This window comes from Protopterus annectens, chromosome 8.part0 (assembly GCF_019279795.1).
Source record: "Protopterus annectens isolate FY-2018-M chromosome 8.part0, PAN1.0, whole genome shotgun sequence".
Taxonomy (NCBI): Eukaryota; Metazoa; Chordata; order Ceratodontiformes; family Protopteridae; genus Protopterus; species Protopterus annectens.
In genome coordinates, this window is record NC_056741.1 from 362,377,382 (window position 1) to 362,395,400 (window position 18,019).

Below are 18,019 nucleotides of genomic sequence, written 5' to 3' on the forward strand. Positions count from 1 at the left end.
TTCCATTCTGGTATTCACATTTAGATTTTCAGGAAACAACACTTGCTGATCTGGGACGTCATACTTTTTGTATTTATTATTTTCATTCTACCATTTGCTCCACAATTTTTAAACAAATAATGCTGTAAATTGAATGGATTATAAGCTATAATGCAGACTTATCTGATACTCACATCAGTCACTGGTATAATGTTTCATACAGAGAAGATCCACATAGTTCTCAACCTACCCTTCCATCTCCAAAACATGGAATGCTACATCTCATAATGTGGAACAAATGGACAAAATGTAGAACGCTTAGTAACAACTTCAACTAGGAAGCTCACAGGATGGTTAAAACGTTTTATATGACACTTCATTAAAAGAATGTTTTTTTAAGTAATATGTCTCAGTATTATTTACCATGGGTATTAGTTCTAAAAATCTTAGCACTTTAAATACTCTGACAGGCTCTCAATGTGGAGCTGCGAGGAACATTAACTTTTTAAGACTCAAAATGAGAAACATTTCGCATAATGAGGTACACTTGAGAAGTATGTCCATACCGCTCAACCTCCAAGCATTAAAAATCACAGCCTTGGCCTTTAAAAATTCATAGCAGAGGTTCAGAAAGAAGGACAGTTTATTATTTTTATAATACAACATCTTTATATACTATATTTATATAGTTATTGGTAGTGAATCTTTGTATAAGCTTATGTATTTAAGAAAGAATGTACGCATAAACTACCCTAACTTTATGAAAAACACCAGGTCTATGAAAACCAAGGCTATACCTGAGGGACAAACACGTATCAAGCAAGGTTTAAACACGTATCACTTTGTCTCAAACATAGTTTAAAGGTATATTAAACCGACTAAAATGTGCTGTTCATTCTCGCAAACCTAAGTGATAGCTAACGCCTTCTTTAGATATGAAGCAAACTATTAAACTTGCTTTCAGAGGTCACATAATCAAAACTTTGTTTACTTTTATGTGACAGGTTATATATATAGCACAGGGGAGCTCCCAAATATATTTGAAAAATGCAAACAAACATATTTTAGCTTAGTTACAAAACTGCAGTAAATCATTTCAATTTTTCTTAGTGTGATTTGAGACAGACATAAAAAGACGAAATACACACACGGGAACTGGTAATATAATGAATGTATTAATAAGCTTGTGCTGCAATCAGTTTCACTTGCGATACAACCAGGAAAATTGTCCACAAACTTAGAAATACTCTCCTCTCATTAGTAATAATTGCTTATAAGCAATTATTTATTTTTAATATATTTAATTAGCAACGTTAGAAATTAATCTCCCAAGGCTATGAGTTATCAGCTCACTTGATTACTACCTCATTAAATCAAATCCAATCTTTTAATTCCCTTACCCAAATGACTCTCATTACTTGACTTTTGTAGAACTTCGCTTTCCATATTAATTCTGTTCACCCCTGTTCGTTGCTTCTGCACTCAGCCTCAGACCCCCTTTCCCATTTTAATATATATGTATATTTTATTCGCTTTTACTAACAAAAAAAACTCCCCAAATAAACGGTTTTAGAACTAGAGGGATATTTTTCCCCATGTTGGTCACTTTAAAACGGACTGACTCATTTGGATTGGAAACAGAAGGGGGGATTCAGATTTGTCGCCAAACTGTTTTGTCAAGTATAAAATATTTAAAACTCGGGAATATGTATTTGGCTTTACTAGTCTTATTTATAGATTTATTATAGTGGTTTTCATTAGTTTTCTTTTGCGACATGTTTTAACTGTAGTAAAATAGCTACCGAAACATGTTTTTCCTCCACTTATGGGTTCAAGTGGTACATACAAGAAAACTGGAGCGCGGCTTGCCGGCTTCTTATTGCCAGGTGTTTGGTATTACACCATTAAGAAAAACGACATTTTGAGTAAGATATTTTTTTCTGTATTAGTGAACTCAGTATGTTCTCTTTTATTCTAGCTTGCTATTGTCTTTCCCATCATGCAGTTTATGATGTTCTAGGTTTATTGTTAATTGGCTTTCCAACACTTTTATGTGGTGTGTGTGTATGTATGTGTATATATATATATATATATATATGTATATATATATATATATATATATATATATATAGATATATATATATATATATATATATATATATATATATGTAGGGAGAGTACGAATATTGTGTTATCAGTAACTGAAAATAACCTATGACCTTAAATCTGATTCTGTGCTCACTGCTGCGATAGATTTAATATGTAGGGCATTACATAACAATCAAAGATTTGTCAACAGTATGGTGTGTGAATGTAAGTAGGAAAACTTGAGTCTTTTGAAGATTTCTCACTGAAGTATGGCACTTCTCAGATGCGCATTGTTTTATAATGTTAGATTTACTGATTTTTCGAAGTTTATTTTGTATAGTATCCTGAAGTGCTCTGTAGTCATCTACAGGAAATTTAATTGTTGTGTGTTAAAAAGGAAGCATATTTTTGATCTTTTAAATTAAAATATAAGGATACATAGGTTAATACCAGGCTGGCTCAAACTCTGTATTTACAATAAATAATTATATACACACAGTGCTAGCAGTGTTGTCACCTATTCTCAGCTTCTTCTGTGTGGAGGCATGCGTGAATGGCATGCCTTAGTTGAAGGTTGTGCGTCAGGGCTGGTAACTCGGCATGTAAAAATCCACTACCAAACATTAGCAGACCGGAGTTCCGCTGTGGCGACCCCTAACTGGGATAAGCCGAAAGACACAACAACAACAACATACACACACAAGGGTGTAGCCAGGTTACTCGTACTATGACGACTAAGTTTTTTTGAGCAGTATATCAACATGTTTCTTTTTTTAAAGCTTTATTCTACTTTTGTTTTATTATTTTGGTACAACATTTACAAAAAACATTTTACTGAAGCTGGTCAGCATACAGAGACAAATAAGGCCAATAAACATTCACATAACCAACCAAACATTTAAAGCTTACTTTCTTAATATGACAGAAGAGACTATACTATTAAAAGATACATGACATTCTTGACTCAAGGAATTCAAACTATTGTTACTGGCAAAAAATTTAAAAATCAGTATCTTACACTATTATTATTACTATATTAACACTTTGAAGTAACTAAAAAGGAATTGAATGAGTTAAATCCTCTGGAGGGAAGGACTAGCCATAGTACTAGTATAGGAGAGTAGGTGTAAAGCCATTTTATATTACTTCAGGATACAGTCTAAGGTTGTACTGCAGAAGTTAAAGTATTTCATGCGTTTGCTAATATTTTCCATAGTTAGTTTATGAGATAGAATATACTTGGACATAATATGACCCAAAAGAAACATGATGATATTTTTACAAAGATTTTTACAAAGATGGCATCCAAGTATATCAACATGTTTCTTTTTGGTCATATTATGTCTACAGCTGTCTAAATGAATGCCTTTAACAACAGGTGCAATGTTCTCATTTAAAAATAATATTTTTAATTGTTTTAGGGTTACAGCTCAACATTTTACTTAAATGTATTAAGTGCTTGGGGCAGCATTTTAAGAGGTGTGTACATTTTTAAGTTATAAGTGCCCAAGGGGGGGCAGCGCTAAGAGATTGTGTGAAGAGGCATCATGGAGTAAGTTTACCCTGGTTGTTAGAGCTTTAAAAAAATTTGCAGTGGAAATAGCACCATGCATGAAAATAAATTTTGAAGTGGAGAATCCCCCAATCCCTAAATTGTTTTGTATTTCCAGGGCATATTCTGGTGGGGGTGATTGTGCATAAATAGTTTAAGCCTTGAAGCTTAAACAGTGATAGGTGCACATTTAACATAATTTTTTGTCATTGTCAGACATGACACAAAAGATTATCTGATGTTGTAAATCTTTATTCATTCCTTACAGTTAGGACTTCGGTTGCATCCTTGGAACCGACACTGCCGTTTCCAAGCTCACGCCAGCCAAAAACTCTCAGCTAAGACCTACCCACAATGCCCCTCTCATAGTTACTCCAGATCTTGTTTGCCACGTTGCTTGTCAGACATGCCTAGCCATCTCTCATAGCTGAGTGGAAAATTGTGATTTTTGGTATAGTTTCTCTTCAAAATTTCTTGTTTTTTAGTCAGTGTAGCTTTTTCCTCACTATCGCCTATAACCTACTTCTATTTCCTACCCTTTACCTTTGGTAATTAAATTTCTACCATCGTTGGTACTGTCCCCCTCTCCTGCCTTTGGTAGGCCCTTCTTTACCACTTGTGGTATTTTTTAAATACTATCGTTGGTCTTCTCTCCCTTTTCTCCCCTTTTTTATTGTTTTTTTCTCTTAAGATACCCCTTTATGCCTGTACTATGTCAGACAAAGTTAAGTTGGCGTTTAAACAGTGTGACAAGTGTGGGTGTAAGATGCCCAACTCGGATGGACACGCTCGTTGCGTCTACTGTTTGGGAGTGGACCATATTAAAACTGATTGTGACATTTGTGCTAGTTTTAGCAATCGCACACTAGCAGAACATAAGAATAAGCTTATTTTAAAAGGTTTAATTAAAACACCTTTTTCGGAGGCTCTATCTGGGTCGGAGGTCTCACCCCCTCCAAAGACCAAAAAACATAAGGAAAAATGGAGTCGCTCAGTTCCTACATCTCCTTCAGTTACAGAACCAAGTCAGCTCCGTGCTTCTCCGGCACCCTCGGCACAGACCTCTTCAGCACCAGGCCCTGCGTCTTCCCCTTCTGTGCCGTCTATGATGTTGACTCCTATTTCAGTTCCAGCCTCCGCACCACTGGCTTCAGTGCCGTCCTTGGTTCCAACATTGGCTCTCATTACTGTACCTGCTTCGGCACCATCCCCGGCCACAGTGCCGATAGCTTCTTCGGCTCCACAAATTATAACCTTGGTTCCTAAAGTTGAATATCTGTCAAGAACCAGATACTCTCCAACCTAAAACCTTTTTTTGGGGCATTGGTTTAGCCCTTTTCTTGAAAGACCTGATTCTCCTTCAGCAGCCTCCTTTAGATCCACCAGGAGCTTTTCTGAACTAGACCTAGTGCGGGTTGTGGACCAGCTTCTGGCAGCTAGGAGATTGCCCACTCCAGCTAGACCTTCCGTCCCTCTTGGTTCGGAATCCTTCACATCATTTTCTCCTGTTTATCCTGTGGCCTCTACCCATGCCCCAGAGATCTTGGTACTGATGTCCACCCCTGTGCATACTGTCTCGGTTCCGACTGTGGATTTCTCCCTGTCAGTACCGACCACCCTTGCTGCATTGGCTCTGGTGGAGCCGGTACTCTCTCGGAGCAGTGCTTGGACTGTCGGCACCTTGATACCTAACCCGGCGCTGGCACCATCCATGTCCATGGCTCCAATGCCTTCTAGTCCTCTCGGAGCTCCTCACCAGGGAGGTGGGCTCCTCAGGGTGGGGTGTGACCCCGGTTCCGAGGTTGTCCTTCTCTGTTCCGGGCTCCCATCCCTCCTCGGGTGGGCCTGCTTTCCAGGTGATGGAGAGGGTCTTTGCCTCTGCAGGCTCGCAGTCAGCATCAGTGACATCGGCATCAGAACTCCATCCTAGCATGCAGCTGTCCCAACCCCCTACTTTGGGATCCCGGGCATAGGAGCCACAAGACCTCCCTTTGAAGGGAACCCTTTCTCCGGAGTCCTCCTCAGAAGATCCCACTGGGGAGCCACCCTGGAAGAAACAGTGCAAGAGGAAGCACCTTGATTCCCCGAGGAATCTATCACCGAAGACACTGATTGTGATGAGGAAGAAGGGTCCCCATGATCTCCCCCAGACAACATCTCATTCAGAGACATTCTCGAAATCCTTAAGCAGTGGGGAGACTGGAAGTCCTTTATCCCTTCTTCTGAGGAATCGGTGTTCTTGCAGGCCTTCCGTGCTTGGCCATCTACTTCCTGGGTGACCCCACCTGCAGATGAGCTTGTTAAGCTGATCGTGCAGTATGCCTGGAAGGCCCCGGACAACATAGAGCCTGCCCCCAGAGGACAGACAAAATTCTATCCACACCTGAAGACCAGCCCCACTGGTCCAAGCAGTTGACAGTTGATTCCATGGTCGTGGTGGTGGCCACCAAAAGGGAACAGGCAGAAGATAGTTCCACTGGCCATCCTCCAAACAGGGAGTCACGGACCATGGACAGACTAGGGAAGCAGACTTGTGTCATTGACCTTTGCCATTCGGTTGCTGAACTATCTGGCACACTTCACTCGCCTCCAAAGAGACTTAATATCTGAAATGTCCTCTTTGGCGGGGGTACTGCCTGATGAGTTGCACAACACTGTAGCCCTGCAACTAGCTACCCTTGAAATTTTCTCGAACTCCTTGATGCAATTGATATCTCACACCACCTAGGGGGCAGCTCGAGCTGCCGCATCAGGCATTGTCATAAGACGTAATGCTTGGATGCGGTTGTGTGGTTTCACAGACCCCTTTAAATCTTCCTTTGTCAATGCACCTGTCGATGAATCTGCACTTTTGGACCCAAAGTATAAGTATGAGACACACTAGCACAAAGTGGAAATACAGAAAGACCTTGTCTGCTGTGGGCATGCACTTTTTCACCCCCCAGAGGTCCTACTCCAGGAACCAGAAGGGAGGAAAAATGTGGTTCAGAAAATTCCAAGGATCTTTTCGTGACACTCGTGGGGAGCAATCCCCCCAGGGCAGAGGGGGGGGAGGTCCAACTCATCTGGAAGATGCCCCTTTCGGGGTAGATGGGGTCTGTGTAACCAGGGTGCTAGAGATTCCTTCCCTAGCAGACCTTACCAGCGATCCTGAGCAGCGGCCCGGTTGCTTTCCACTGGAAGCAGTCGGGGGTCATTTTTCTCTGCACCTACCAGCATGGCAATGTATTACTACCGATGTTTGGGTGTAGAGAATAATATTCAAAGGCTACCAGATACCATTCGATTTAACCCCCAGACCTGTCAAACGAATCCCCAATGTGCCACCCAATCAGAGGGAACTAGCAGCCTTAGAAATAGAAAAGTTGCAAGGAAAAAGAGTCATCCAACCAGTCCCTCCAGACCAGAGAGGATCTGTGCTTTACTCGAGGTTCTTTTTAATGCCAAAAAAGACAGGGGACTGCAGACCAATCCTGGATCTCAGCCTATTGAACAAATTTATCAAACCTCAAAAATTCCAGATGGTCATGGTACAGTCCATCTTCCCCTTCCTAGGGCAGTACAACTGGATGTGCTCTATAGACCTACAGGACGCGTACTGCCACATAAAGATGGATCACCACTCAAGGAGGTTTCTCAGCTTCTGGCTGGGAGCCAATCACTACCAGTGCAGGGCACTGCCATTCTGTCTCTCGACAGCTCCCCAAGTATTCACCAAATGTATGGCAGCTGTAGTAGCTCATCTTCGAATATCAAGGATTCCAGGTGTTTCCTTATCTGATTTGTTGGCTACCGCCTCCCAAACCAGGAATCTTCTAATCCGCAGCCTCTCTTACACTGAAGGCCTCGCTCTCCACTTGGGGATTACAATCAACAAGGACAAATCTCAAATGTCCCCAACAAAGACACTGGAATTTCTTGGAGCAGTCTTTGACACAACAATCCTGTCAAGCTTTTCTCCCTCCTCACAGGCTTTAGAAAATAAGACACCAAATCCAAGCCCTTCTTCCACAGACATATGTACCAGCACTCTTTGTACTGCAACTCTTAGGTTCCATGGTGGCTGCCATTACTCTAGTACCACTGGCAAGGCTGCACATGAGAATCCTACAGTGGCTCCTCTCTGCCTAATGGTCGATCTAAACTCACCTACTCGATCACATGATATGTCTTACAAATTGTTGCAAGGAAGAAATGCTATGGTAGATGAAGTCACAAATGAATCTTTGGTGTCGACCATTCTGTCTTCCCCAGCCCACAGCCACAGTGACCACGGACGCTTCCCTGTTAGGGTGGGGGCGGGCATTTCCAGGGAAAGACTGTCCAAGGCACCTGGTCCCCCATGGAGGCCAATTTGCACATAAATGTTTTGGAACTGAGGGCAGTTCTCTTAGTGTTGCAAGCGTTCCATGCATCCCTGCCTTCTGGGACCATTGCAATTCAGTCAGACAACATGTCAGTCATCTGGTATATCAACAAGCAAGGCAGAGCTAGGTCTTACCCCCTGTGTCGGGAAGCCATGATGATTTGGCACTGGGCGATAGCTTCCAACCGATTTCTTATAGCAACGCACATTCCTGGGAGTTCCAACCTTATTGTGGACAATCTGAGCAGGAACATCCTGATGCCTCAGGAGTGGTCCCTCAATCCTGTAATAGTGGATCGGATTTTCCGCTGCTGGGGCAAGCCTTGCTGCAATCTGTTTGCTTCCCCCCTAAACAACAAATGCAGAAGCTACTTTGCCCTGATTCCCCCTCAGGGGGTTCCCCCGAGGGATGCTGTAACACATGATTGGCCCCCGGGTCTACTGTATACATTTCCTCTATTTCCTCTCATTCCGAAATTTCTCCAGAAAGCTCAAACATTTAGAAGCGAAGTGATCCTCATTGTCCCTTATTGGCCCTGTCAAGTCTGGTTCCCGTTCCTATGGCCTCATCTGATTCACAGCCCGTGGATCCTGGATCATTCCCAAGGCCTGTTATCTCATCCTCAGGGACTGAGTCATCCAAATCTCCACAATCTCAAGCTCACAGCTTCGTTCCTCCACTTTCAATGATTGCCAGACTGCCTGACATCCCATCTCCTGTTCGCAAAATTCTTCTGGCTTCACACAAACCTTCCACCAGGAAAGTTTATTCTAGTAAATGGACTAGGTTCTCTATTTGGGCCAAAGATCAGGACTTAGATCCCTTCTCTATGCCTGTTCAAAAGATCCTTCACTACATGACAACTCTTTTACATGCAGGAGCCCTAGCATCGACAATCATTGTACATTTAGCAGCTATCACGAATTTTCATAATGGATTTGATAATTCTTTGATTATGTTACACCTCCTGTGCAAGACCTTTTTGAAAGGAGTATTACACGTTAAACCTCTGGTCAAGCTCCCCATAGAAGCCTGGGACTTAACTTTGGTGCTTTAATCTGTCACAGGACCTCCTTTTGAGCCTTTTGATTCATGTGATATAAAGTTTTTGTCATGGAAGACCCTACTTCTAGTAGCACTTACCTCAGCGAGAAGAGTATCTGAGCTGCAGGCCTTGAGTGTCAAGAGACCTTACTTGAACTTCCACAGGGATAGGGTGTCCCTTCGTACTGACCCTTCTTTCTTGCCCAAGGTAATTTCTGTTTTGTCCATTAACCATTCTACTGACCTGCTGGTTTTCTTCCCTCATTCTAATAGAGGGGAGTACCTTTTGCACACTCTTGATGTGCATCGGCAGCTTCGTTGTTATTTGGACAGGACTAAATCTTTCAGGAAAACTGTTCAATTGTTTGTGGCCTTTGCAGGACCTAGATTGGGTAAACTGTCTCCAAAGTGACTTTATCCTCCTGCTTAGATATGTCATTACCTTTATTTACCAACTGAATAAGCTATCCTTACCTTCCAGAATAAAGACTCATTCTACCAGATCAATGGCTACTTCTGTAGCTTTCCATTCCAGAGCCTCTCTGGATGATATCTGTGCAGCAGCCACTTGGGCAAGACCTCATACCTTTATCTCTCATTACAAATTGGATTTAGCCTCCAGGGAACTAGTATCTTTTGGTTCTATGGTGCTCAGAAATATCCTTCCTTAGGGCCACCCAGGGACTCAAGTAGCTGTGGACTCGGTCCTAACAGTAAGGAATGAATAAAGATTTACAACATCAGATAAAGAAGTTATGTCTTACCACTACATTCCATCTGTGTTGTAGATCTTTATTCATTCATTACTTCCCGCCCTTCTTCCCCCTGCCTGGACTCCTAGTGAACTTTAGGAACTCCTGATTAGGGTATTTGCTCAGACAGAGTCTCCTACTGTTTTTCTATTACTACCTCTATTATAGAGGGACAGGCAAACTCGATCTGGAGTAACTATAAGAGGGGCATTATGGGCAGGTCTTAGCTGAGAGTTTTTGGCTGGCGCAAGCTTGGAAACGGCCATGTTGGTTCCGAGGACGGAACTGAAGTCCTAACAGTAATGGATGAATAAAGATCTACAACACAGACGGAACGTTATGGTAAGACATAACTTCTTTTTATCTCTTCTTGACACCCCAAAATGAAGTCCAGACTGTATATTTAGTCAGAATTCTTTGACTGCATATGCTTCAGACCTCAATGATTTTTTTGGTATCTCCTTATTATGGCGGCCCCTGGCGATAGCGTTTGTGGTTGCCACAATAACCTTCATGGAGAACGTGTTTGTATGCATTACTTTATATATATTCCTCTGGACATTTCTACTTCATTCATAAAATAAATTTCTAGGTTATGTTAAAAAGCAGTGTCACACAAATATACCCTGCTGCTGCCGCCTACTTACATCCATTGTGAACACCTCTGTGCTGGTCTAACTCCTCTGAGCTTGTATTAGTCTGAGATAATTTTAGTAGTAGTCTGTGTGCAAAAGCACTGTTTGCTTACATATTTTTTTCTGTATTTTTGTAGCTTTTTGCAATAATGATTGAGATGAGTGTCTCTGTAAAGTAGGTGTTTCTGATAATCACCCTTAAATTAATAACAACAGAAATACAAATGATGATAATTTGTGGCATTTAAATGCAGACGATTCAAATTCTGACCTGAAAAACGAGTTGTTTCCTGAATTCAGCTGAAGGGTACTCGCTTTGATTCCTTCCATCTCCATGAGTATACGGTGTTAGCACTACTGAGTTGTCCCTGAAAAAGGGCATTTCTGTCTAGTGGCTTTACCCAGGAAACAGTTGTATGAAATAAAACTAATGCACTCTTTCATTATGAATTTAATGACATTTAAACGTAACCACAAATGCTATTGTCTGAAACAAATACATTCATTAACCAATAAAGTTACTTTTATCAACTGTTCTCATTTTATTTTATTTATTCCCATAATTTCTTGTAAGATCATGCATAGTACAATATACATAAAATCCATAACATGCTAATGATTCCACAGATACTCCCCACAGTTGCTGCATCAACCACAGACATTATCGCCGGGGGCTGCTATAATAAGGAAGTACCAATTTTATTTATTTATTGGAATTTGTTTACCAGCATAGTCCACTGGACCAAGAAGAGCACATTTTCAGTGGAGGCTTGGGGAGAAAAGCTCCACAAACACACATGATAGACTATCCAATGCAAAGGTAAAGCTTTTTACATAGCAGCATAGAAGAATTTATAAAACAACACAGTATAAACTATTACAAAGTAGTTCAAAAATAGCTTACCCTCTCTGCTATGCTATGTATCGAATGCGTTTGCTAGCATATTATGGTAGATGTTCAAACTTAATGTATTAGGAGGTTAGGTTACTAATGGCCATTTAAAGCAGGAGTAGAGTATAATAATAAGAGTGGGAAGATACGGAGGGCATAAAGTGAGGAATTGTTAAAGATTAAAGTAAGGGGAGTGAAAGTAGGGTATATGTGTAGTGGGCAGTATTTTTTTATACAGAGCTAAGAGTGGGATGTAGTTGAAACAGAAGCTAAGGGAGAGATTGGAGTGGGTAGAAGAACTAAGTTATAGAATGGTGAGACTTGGTACAGTTACAGATCCAAGTAGAATGGAGGTGGTTAGGTAGAGCTGTTTTGAAGGAAGCAGTGCTTTGGGAGTTGCGAATGGCTTTGAGTAAGGTTGTTCAAAGATTTGGATTATGCATGAAGACTGACAGTAGCTCACTGGGATTAGCATATTTCACTGTATCCATACAGCGGTAGAAAACCACTCATTGCCATGCATAAATAGCACGCAACATTCTTCTTCCCAGTATTCTCTGCTCGTATAAATTTAAAATTCTTTCCATTCACTCTACTTTTCTCATTTAAAGGATGTAGAGTATATAATTTGTAAAATCTTGATGTAGGAAAGTTTAAACAGCTACAAATATGGTTTCATCTCTTCCTAGAATGGTAATGGTAACTGGTATCATTTTGCAACTGAAAATTAGCAGTTATGCCACTTGATACAATTGGAGCAGCAACTCTGAATAGTTGCTTATTACTGTTCTTCAGGAGTGGTAAGATCTTGGAGTAAGATAGATGCCTGTGATACCCCAAACACCTTCATCACAATGTATAGTAAAGGTACCGGAGAAGCCAAAACAATGTGATTATGACTGTGAAATACATCTGGGTTTGTGCTTGCTAATGTCCTTCCCTGAGTGAATAGGAGATATCAAGTGAAGTGTTTCAAGAATCATACTTTTTTCACAATCCTTACAGTTGATATTTTCTTTGTGCAATGCACATGTTCTGATAAAGTGAAAACTAAATCAGTGAGTAAATACTCATTTTATAGGTCTATGTTCAAGAATGTATTTTTCCAGCACAAGCATCTTAAATTTTTTTTCCGGAAATGAGATAAGGCATAAATGATCCCCCTATGCAGTACACATGTTCTGATGAAGTGAAAACTGAATTATTGAATAAATATTAATTTTATAGTTCTGTGTTCAAGAATATATTTTTCCTGCACAAGCATCTTAAAAAAAACAATTTTTGTCTGGAATGAAACGTGGCATAAATGAACCCTGTACAGAATCCCCCTCTAGCACCCCTAATTGCCTCCAGCTGCTGTTGTGCCAAGAATAATCTCATTCAGAAATCCATCACCACACTTTTATTTCAGAAACTGCAGTCTGCCACTTAGCTAAGCAGTGGTAGTTAACTCCTCTGATTCCTTCCAACCTTGGAGTGTCTGTTCCACTGCCTGCACTTCATGAATGTTTAAAAATAAAGAAACCTATCAAAATAGTGGTCCGAGTTGCTTGTTCCATTGACTGATTCCCCATTCTAGCCTCCTCACACAGCTGAATCCCCTCCCCATTCCATGTTAATTAGCACAGATGTATCTCCTCTTCCTATCCTGACAGTAAAGTGCTCTACTTGCCCTGTTGTTGGTGCTAGAAGAGAGTAAGTGCATTGTCTCAGCAATGTTGGGAAGGGGAAGTTTAAGAAGGGTATTCCTCAAACTAGAGGCCCACCCCTTGAGGCAATGGTGAAATGTACGAGTCAGTATGTGTTTCTGTTTGCAAAACCATAGCTTGTGTTGTCGAATTCTGCAGTCTTGTCTAATCCCATACATTTATTTCTTTTCATATTTCTTCCCCAAAAGACTTCACCCAGAAGCAATCTCTTCAGATACCTACTTTGACAGTACTCAATGAAAGGGGCCCCTACAACTGTTTACTGTGGGCGCAGCTTCGGTAACAATCTCCAAAACATGAATCAGCCACCTCTTCTGTCTTAAAACAACTCAACTCTCTGAATCTGTGTGATCCTGTTTCTATTTTAATCTCAACCTTGGATTAGATTATTTGCAGAGACATAGATGTTCTTAGCTTTTAACAGTCTTAGTAATGAAGTGAACACATGCATTCTGGATATATAAAATAAAATAAAAATAAATTCCTCAACTGCTGCACTATAAACAACTTACCTTTACCTTTGTCCACAAAATTCTATACCAGCCAGATAAAATCCCTACTCTCAAAAATATTATACAACCATATACCACTATTAGACCCCTCCACTCCAGTGATAAATTGCCGTTAGAAACCACCAAAGATAACAACTCAGCTGGGAAATCTCTTTTCTCTCTTATTCATAAAATGCGGAACAAAATGCCAAGCTCTGTTTCCTCTAACTGATCCTTTGTGCAATTTAAAAAGCTCCTAAATTCTCACTTTGACAACTGGCTTTGTTCTTGCTACCATCCTGGAAATCTCTGAGCTCTGCATATGTAACCACATCTTTCATAGTTGGGGCTGTTATAGCTCATACTTCATTCCTTTGTAATTTGCCTTCTTCTTTGTCCAAATGCATGTACCATATACTATTTATGATTTTGTATGCTACTAGAATTTCGTTGTACTATTAATTTTAATGACATGTTTAATACTTTTTACTGGAGCTTTTCTTCAAGGGCCTCTGCTGAAAAAGGACGTGTCTAGTCAGAGTTTCCTAGTAAATAAATGTGAAATAAATAAATAAGTCTGGTGCAGAAAGCTCATTCTAGTAAACATGGTTAAAGTCCTGATAGGAAAGTTCATAGTAAGATCAGTGACACGTAATGGAAAATGTGTCTGTTAAAATATTTTCTGCATCCAAGTAGCAGAACAGTGTGCAGAAACTGTTCTTGTGCTGGAAATATCATGTTCATTTGAGTTTTACAAACCTTCTTTCAGTTATTTGTAAGAATGTGCCAGTGCCACTTGGTAATGTGGAGTATTCTATCTAATTTCCTTGCATTTTATTTCAGACACATGTATACATAGTCTAGTGCTATGCAAGTCAGTACTGTTCGTAATGCAGTGCTGAAACAGGTAAGCAAGCAAAGCTTGGCATCAAACTGACATTTCAAAACCATTTAGATTTTCAAACACCTCATTATGTGTGCAAGAAAGCATGCACTATGGTATTGTTTATTAGCAGCACTGGTAAAATATAGCAGCTACTAGGAACTCCAGTCCAGCTATTATTTCTCTGCAAACAAGACAAGATGCATCCACGTGATACAACACCCATGTCATTCAACCCAACAGAGATTAGATTGCCTGCTTATTCAGTCCTAAGAAAGTGATTCAAATGCCTTACCTACCTACTCCTTGAGCAGCACAGTGGTGATCTAAGTGCCATTCTTATCCCTTCACTATGCATGGTAGTGGCTGAAGTGCCTTCCCACCCACAGACACACACTGGACCAGCTCAGTAGTGATTGAAGTACCTTTCATGCTCACACCCCCTGTCTGGCAATGTTCAGAGTTTATTGCATATCTCATTGCCTAGTTTAGCAGTAACTGGAGTGCCCATCCTATCTCAGCTCCAATCCCTCAACCTAGTCCACATCCATCATAATGATTTCTTACACTGTCTGTTAACAGTACATTTCCTAATAGTGACTAGTGTTTTCATTCACAGTTTGTTCAGCTTATCAGTAGTCATCATCAACAACCAGTATGTATTTGTATTTATTTATTTATTTAACATTTGTTTAACGGGAAAGTCCGACTTGGAATGAAGCCAATTTTCAGTGGAGGCACGGGGAGAAATGCTCCTGATACGTGTATTTGAAATGTGGGAGGAAACCAGAGCAAATACAAAACCACCAGACACTGGAGCTGCAAAGCTGAAATGGTTTATTCTGGTACCTCGGCTAGAAATAGCCTTCAAAGGAATAACCATTCAAACTTCTTTACATCTTTTATAGTAAAATCCAAATTATTCATTAAACAATTAAGTAATTAAACAATTGAGTAGTTAAATATAACAAGAAGCCTGACACCTAAAGTTAAAGAAAAAAACTTTGCAGCTCCAGTGTCTGGTGGTTTTGTATTTGTTGCTGTTTTTCTTGGTTTTCATCATCAGGAAACCAGAGCACCCAGAGGAAACCCACACGAACGCAGAGAGGGCTTTCAGACTCTGCATAGAAGGCACCCCAGCCGAGAACCAAACCGGAGAACCTCTTGCTGTGAGGCGCCAACGCTACTGCTGCACCACTGTCCCCTTGATTGATATTGATTATTCTTTTTTACAGTTGATGTGACAGCGATTGCTTCCCTCCTACCAAGCAGCCTATTTGTTGCGATGGTTAACTGCATCACCAAATTCCACCCTCTGACCCACAGCCTGCAGTGTTTGTCCACTACTTTCCGCAATTGATAGGACTGATAAAGCTACTGTAGACACCCACTTGTACTCTGCACAAGTTTAGTATGATGCACTTTGAAGGTCTGTTTAAAAAAAATCACCTCATCAGCATAGTGTTGTGTGGCCTTATTGTGTTACACTGATTGTGCCACACAGTATGTCACATGTGAGGCCTCATTTCTTCCCTCCCTAGAAAACTCCGCCAGTAAACCTCCACCAGGTTGTCAGCATTCACAGATTTCTGTATCTGAGCACCATAGCTGTCAACCTTCTGTCTCCAAACTGTGGAACATTACTTCTCATAATGTTGAAGAAATGGGCAAAATGTGGAAGATTTGCTAACAGCTTCAATTAGGAATCTTACAGGATGGGTACATTGTAGTAATGTATACTTATAACACATTCATGTTATGAAGTAATATGAGTTATTATTATTTGCCATGGATATCAGTTAAAAATTCTTAATAATGAATGTGTCACATGCTTTCAGTGTGAAACAATGATGAACATTGACTTTTTAAGAATCAAAATAAGGAATATTCTTCATAAGGTACATGAGAGATGCGCAGAGCATTGTGTATTTAATCAACATATAGTGACATAGTAGGGATGTGGAACAGATGAAAAATATCCAGATATACCCTATTAACCTTGTACTTCATTATTCTAAACTTGAGATAGTACTGTCTTGTGAGAAAATTTCTCTTGGATTTTTTCATTGCATTGTTTTAGTATTATTGGCATCTTTCTGTTAGTTTGATTTCGTTTTCCTGCAACACATGATTGCTCATTATTAAAACCAGATTTCTTGCACAACTTTAAACAGGTATAGATGGTAGAATGCTAAGATGTCACTAATTAATTATACAATAAAGGGTAATTTTTATTCATAAACTTGCATGCTGATTGAAAAAGCCCAGTCTGTGTGGCTGTTGTAAATCCATCATGTACCAATAGAAATAAGTCCAGATGCTAAAGTATTGTTGAGTGGTTGCTCTTTCTTTTGGAATATGCAGCTTAACATCTTAACATATTTTTTAAGGGACAGGGCAAAACCTGAGGAAATTCAGGGGCTAAAGTGCCATGTGCATGCATACCAAATCAGGACAGAGAAGAGAAAGAGCACTGTAATGCTGTCATACAATGAAATTATTTAAGAAGGATAAGCAATTTCTTTCTTAAATGTCATTGTATCATAGCAGTAATCCACTCCTGGATAGGGGTATCACAGAATTACATGCACAAAGCAGATGCACGTAGGACCCTTGCACGGCAAAAAAGTCAAAAATCCAAATGAACAAGCCAGCAAGTGTTGGAAAAATGCCTAATAGCAAAATTATTTATTCATATAAAAGGGAGAAGTCCCCCTAAAAATCTGATATGACAAATTCAGACCGGTTTCGGCTCAGCAGAGCCTTCTTCAGTGAAAGTCAAACAGTCACAATAATCAAAAGCCAGTTTATATACATATGTAAAGTGGAAAACCACATAGGAACCAATCAGAATACAAAATACTTAATTCAAAATTGGTCATTAAGACCAGGTGGAAACAGAGCTCCAAGTTTTACAATCCATTTCCTCTCCTTGAAACAAAGTAACTCATGCCAATGATGTTTGTCTTTACATATACCCTTAATACAGTCAATAATGATAAACTTAAAAGAAGCTGATGTATGTTTTAGACTATGTTTGTATAATGCATTGTTGAGGCGTTTGTTCTTAATGTCACTCAAATGTTCAGAAATTCTAAGACGGAAAGCTCTAGAGGTCTGGCCCACATAAAAAGCAGAACAAGTACAGGTCACCAAATAGATGACCCATTCAGTACTGCAATTGGCCCAAAATTTAATGTCGAAGACCTCAGAAGTGTTTTTGCTACTGAATTCCCGGGTATGTAGTACCCGAATGCAAAATGAGCAATGACCACATGGAATGCATCCTAGAACTGGTCTACCTGTAAGAGATAATTGAGTGGAGACGATAGTGTCAGGACACCCCCTCTTTTAATGGCTAAGTTTGGAACCAATAGTCCGTCCCCTCCTAAATGAAAAAGAACATCTGTCTTGAAGAAAAGGGTTTAATTTATTATCAGCCATCAACACATTCCAAATGTCTCTGTATAATGTTCATGAAGCCCTTTGTATTCCGTCCATAGGTTGTAACCAGACGTAAGGGCTGTTGAACCAAATCATTGTTCTTATCTTTGTACGATAATAAATCCTGTCTGTTTAAGTTTGAAGCCCACCGTTTGGCCAAATTGACTGTACCTGGACGGTAAC

At 40.1% G+C, this 18,019-nt stretch overlaps 1 protein-coding gene across 1 annotated transcript in view; it reads right to left on the minus strand.

Moving 5' to 3' along the window:
- Positions 1 to 1,532, minus strand: part of LOC122808810 (homeotic protein proboscipedia-like) — a 1,259,012-nt gene extending 1,257,480 nt beyond the window's left edge. The window contains exon 1 of the mRNA XM_044079870.1: positions 1,380 to 1,532. Within this exon, the coding sequence (XP_043935805.1) occupies positions 1,380 to 1,425 (46 nt within the window). The 5' untranslated portion in view covers positions 1,426 to 1,532. The remainder of the gene's footprint in view (positions 1 to 1,379) is intronic.
- Positions 1,533 to 18,019: the final 16,487 nt, after the last annotated feature.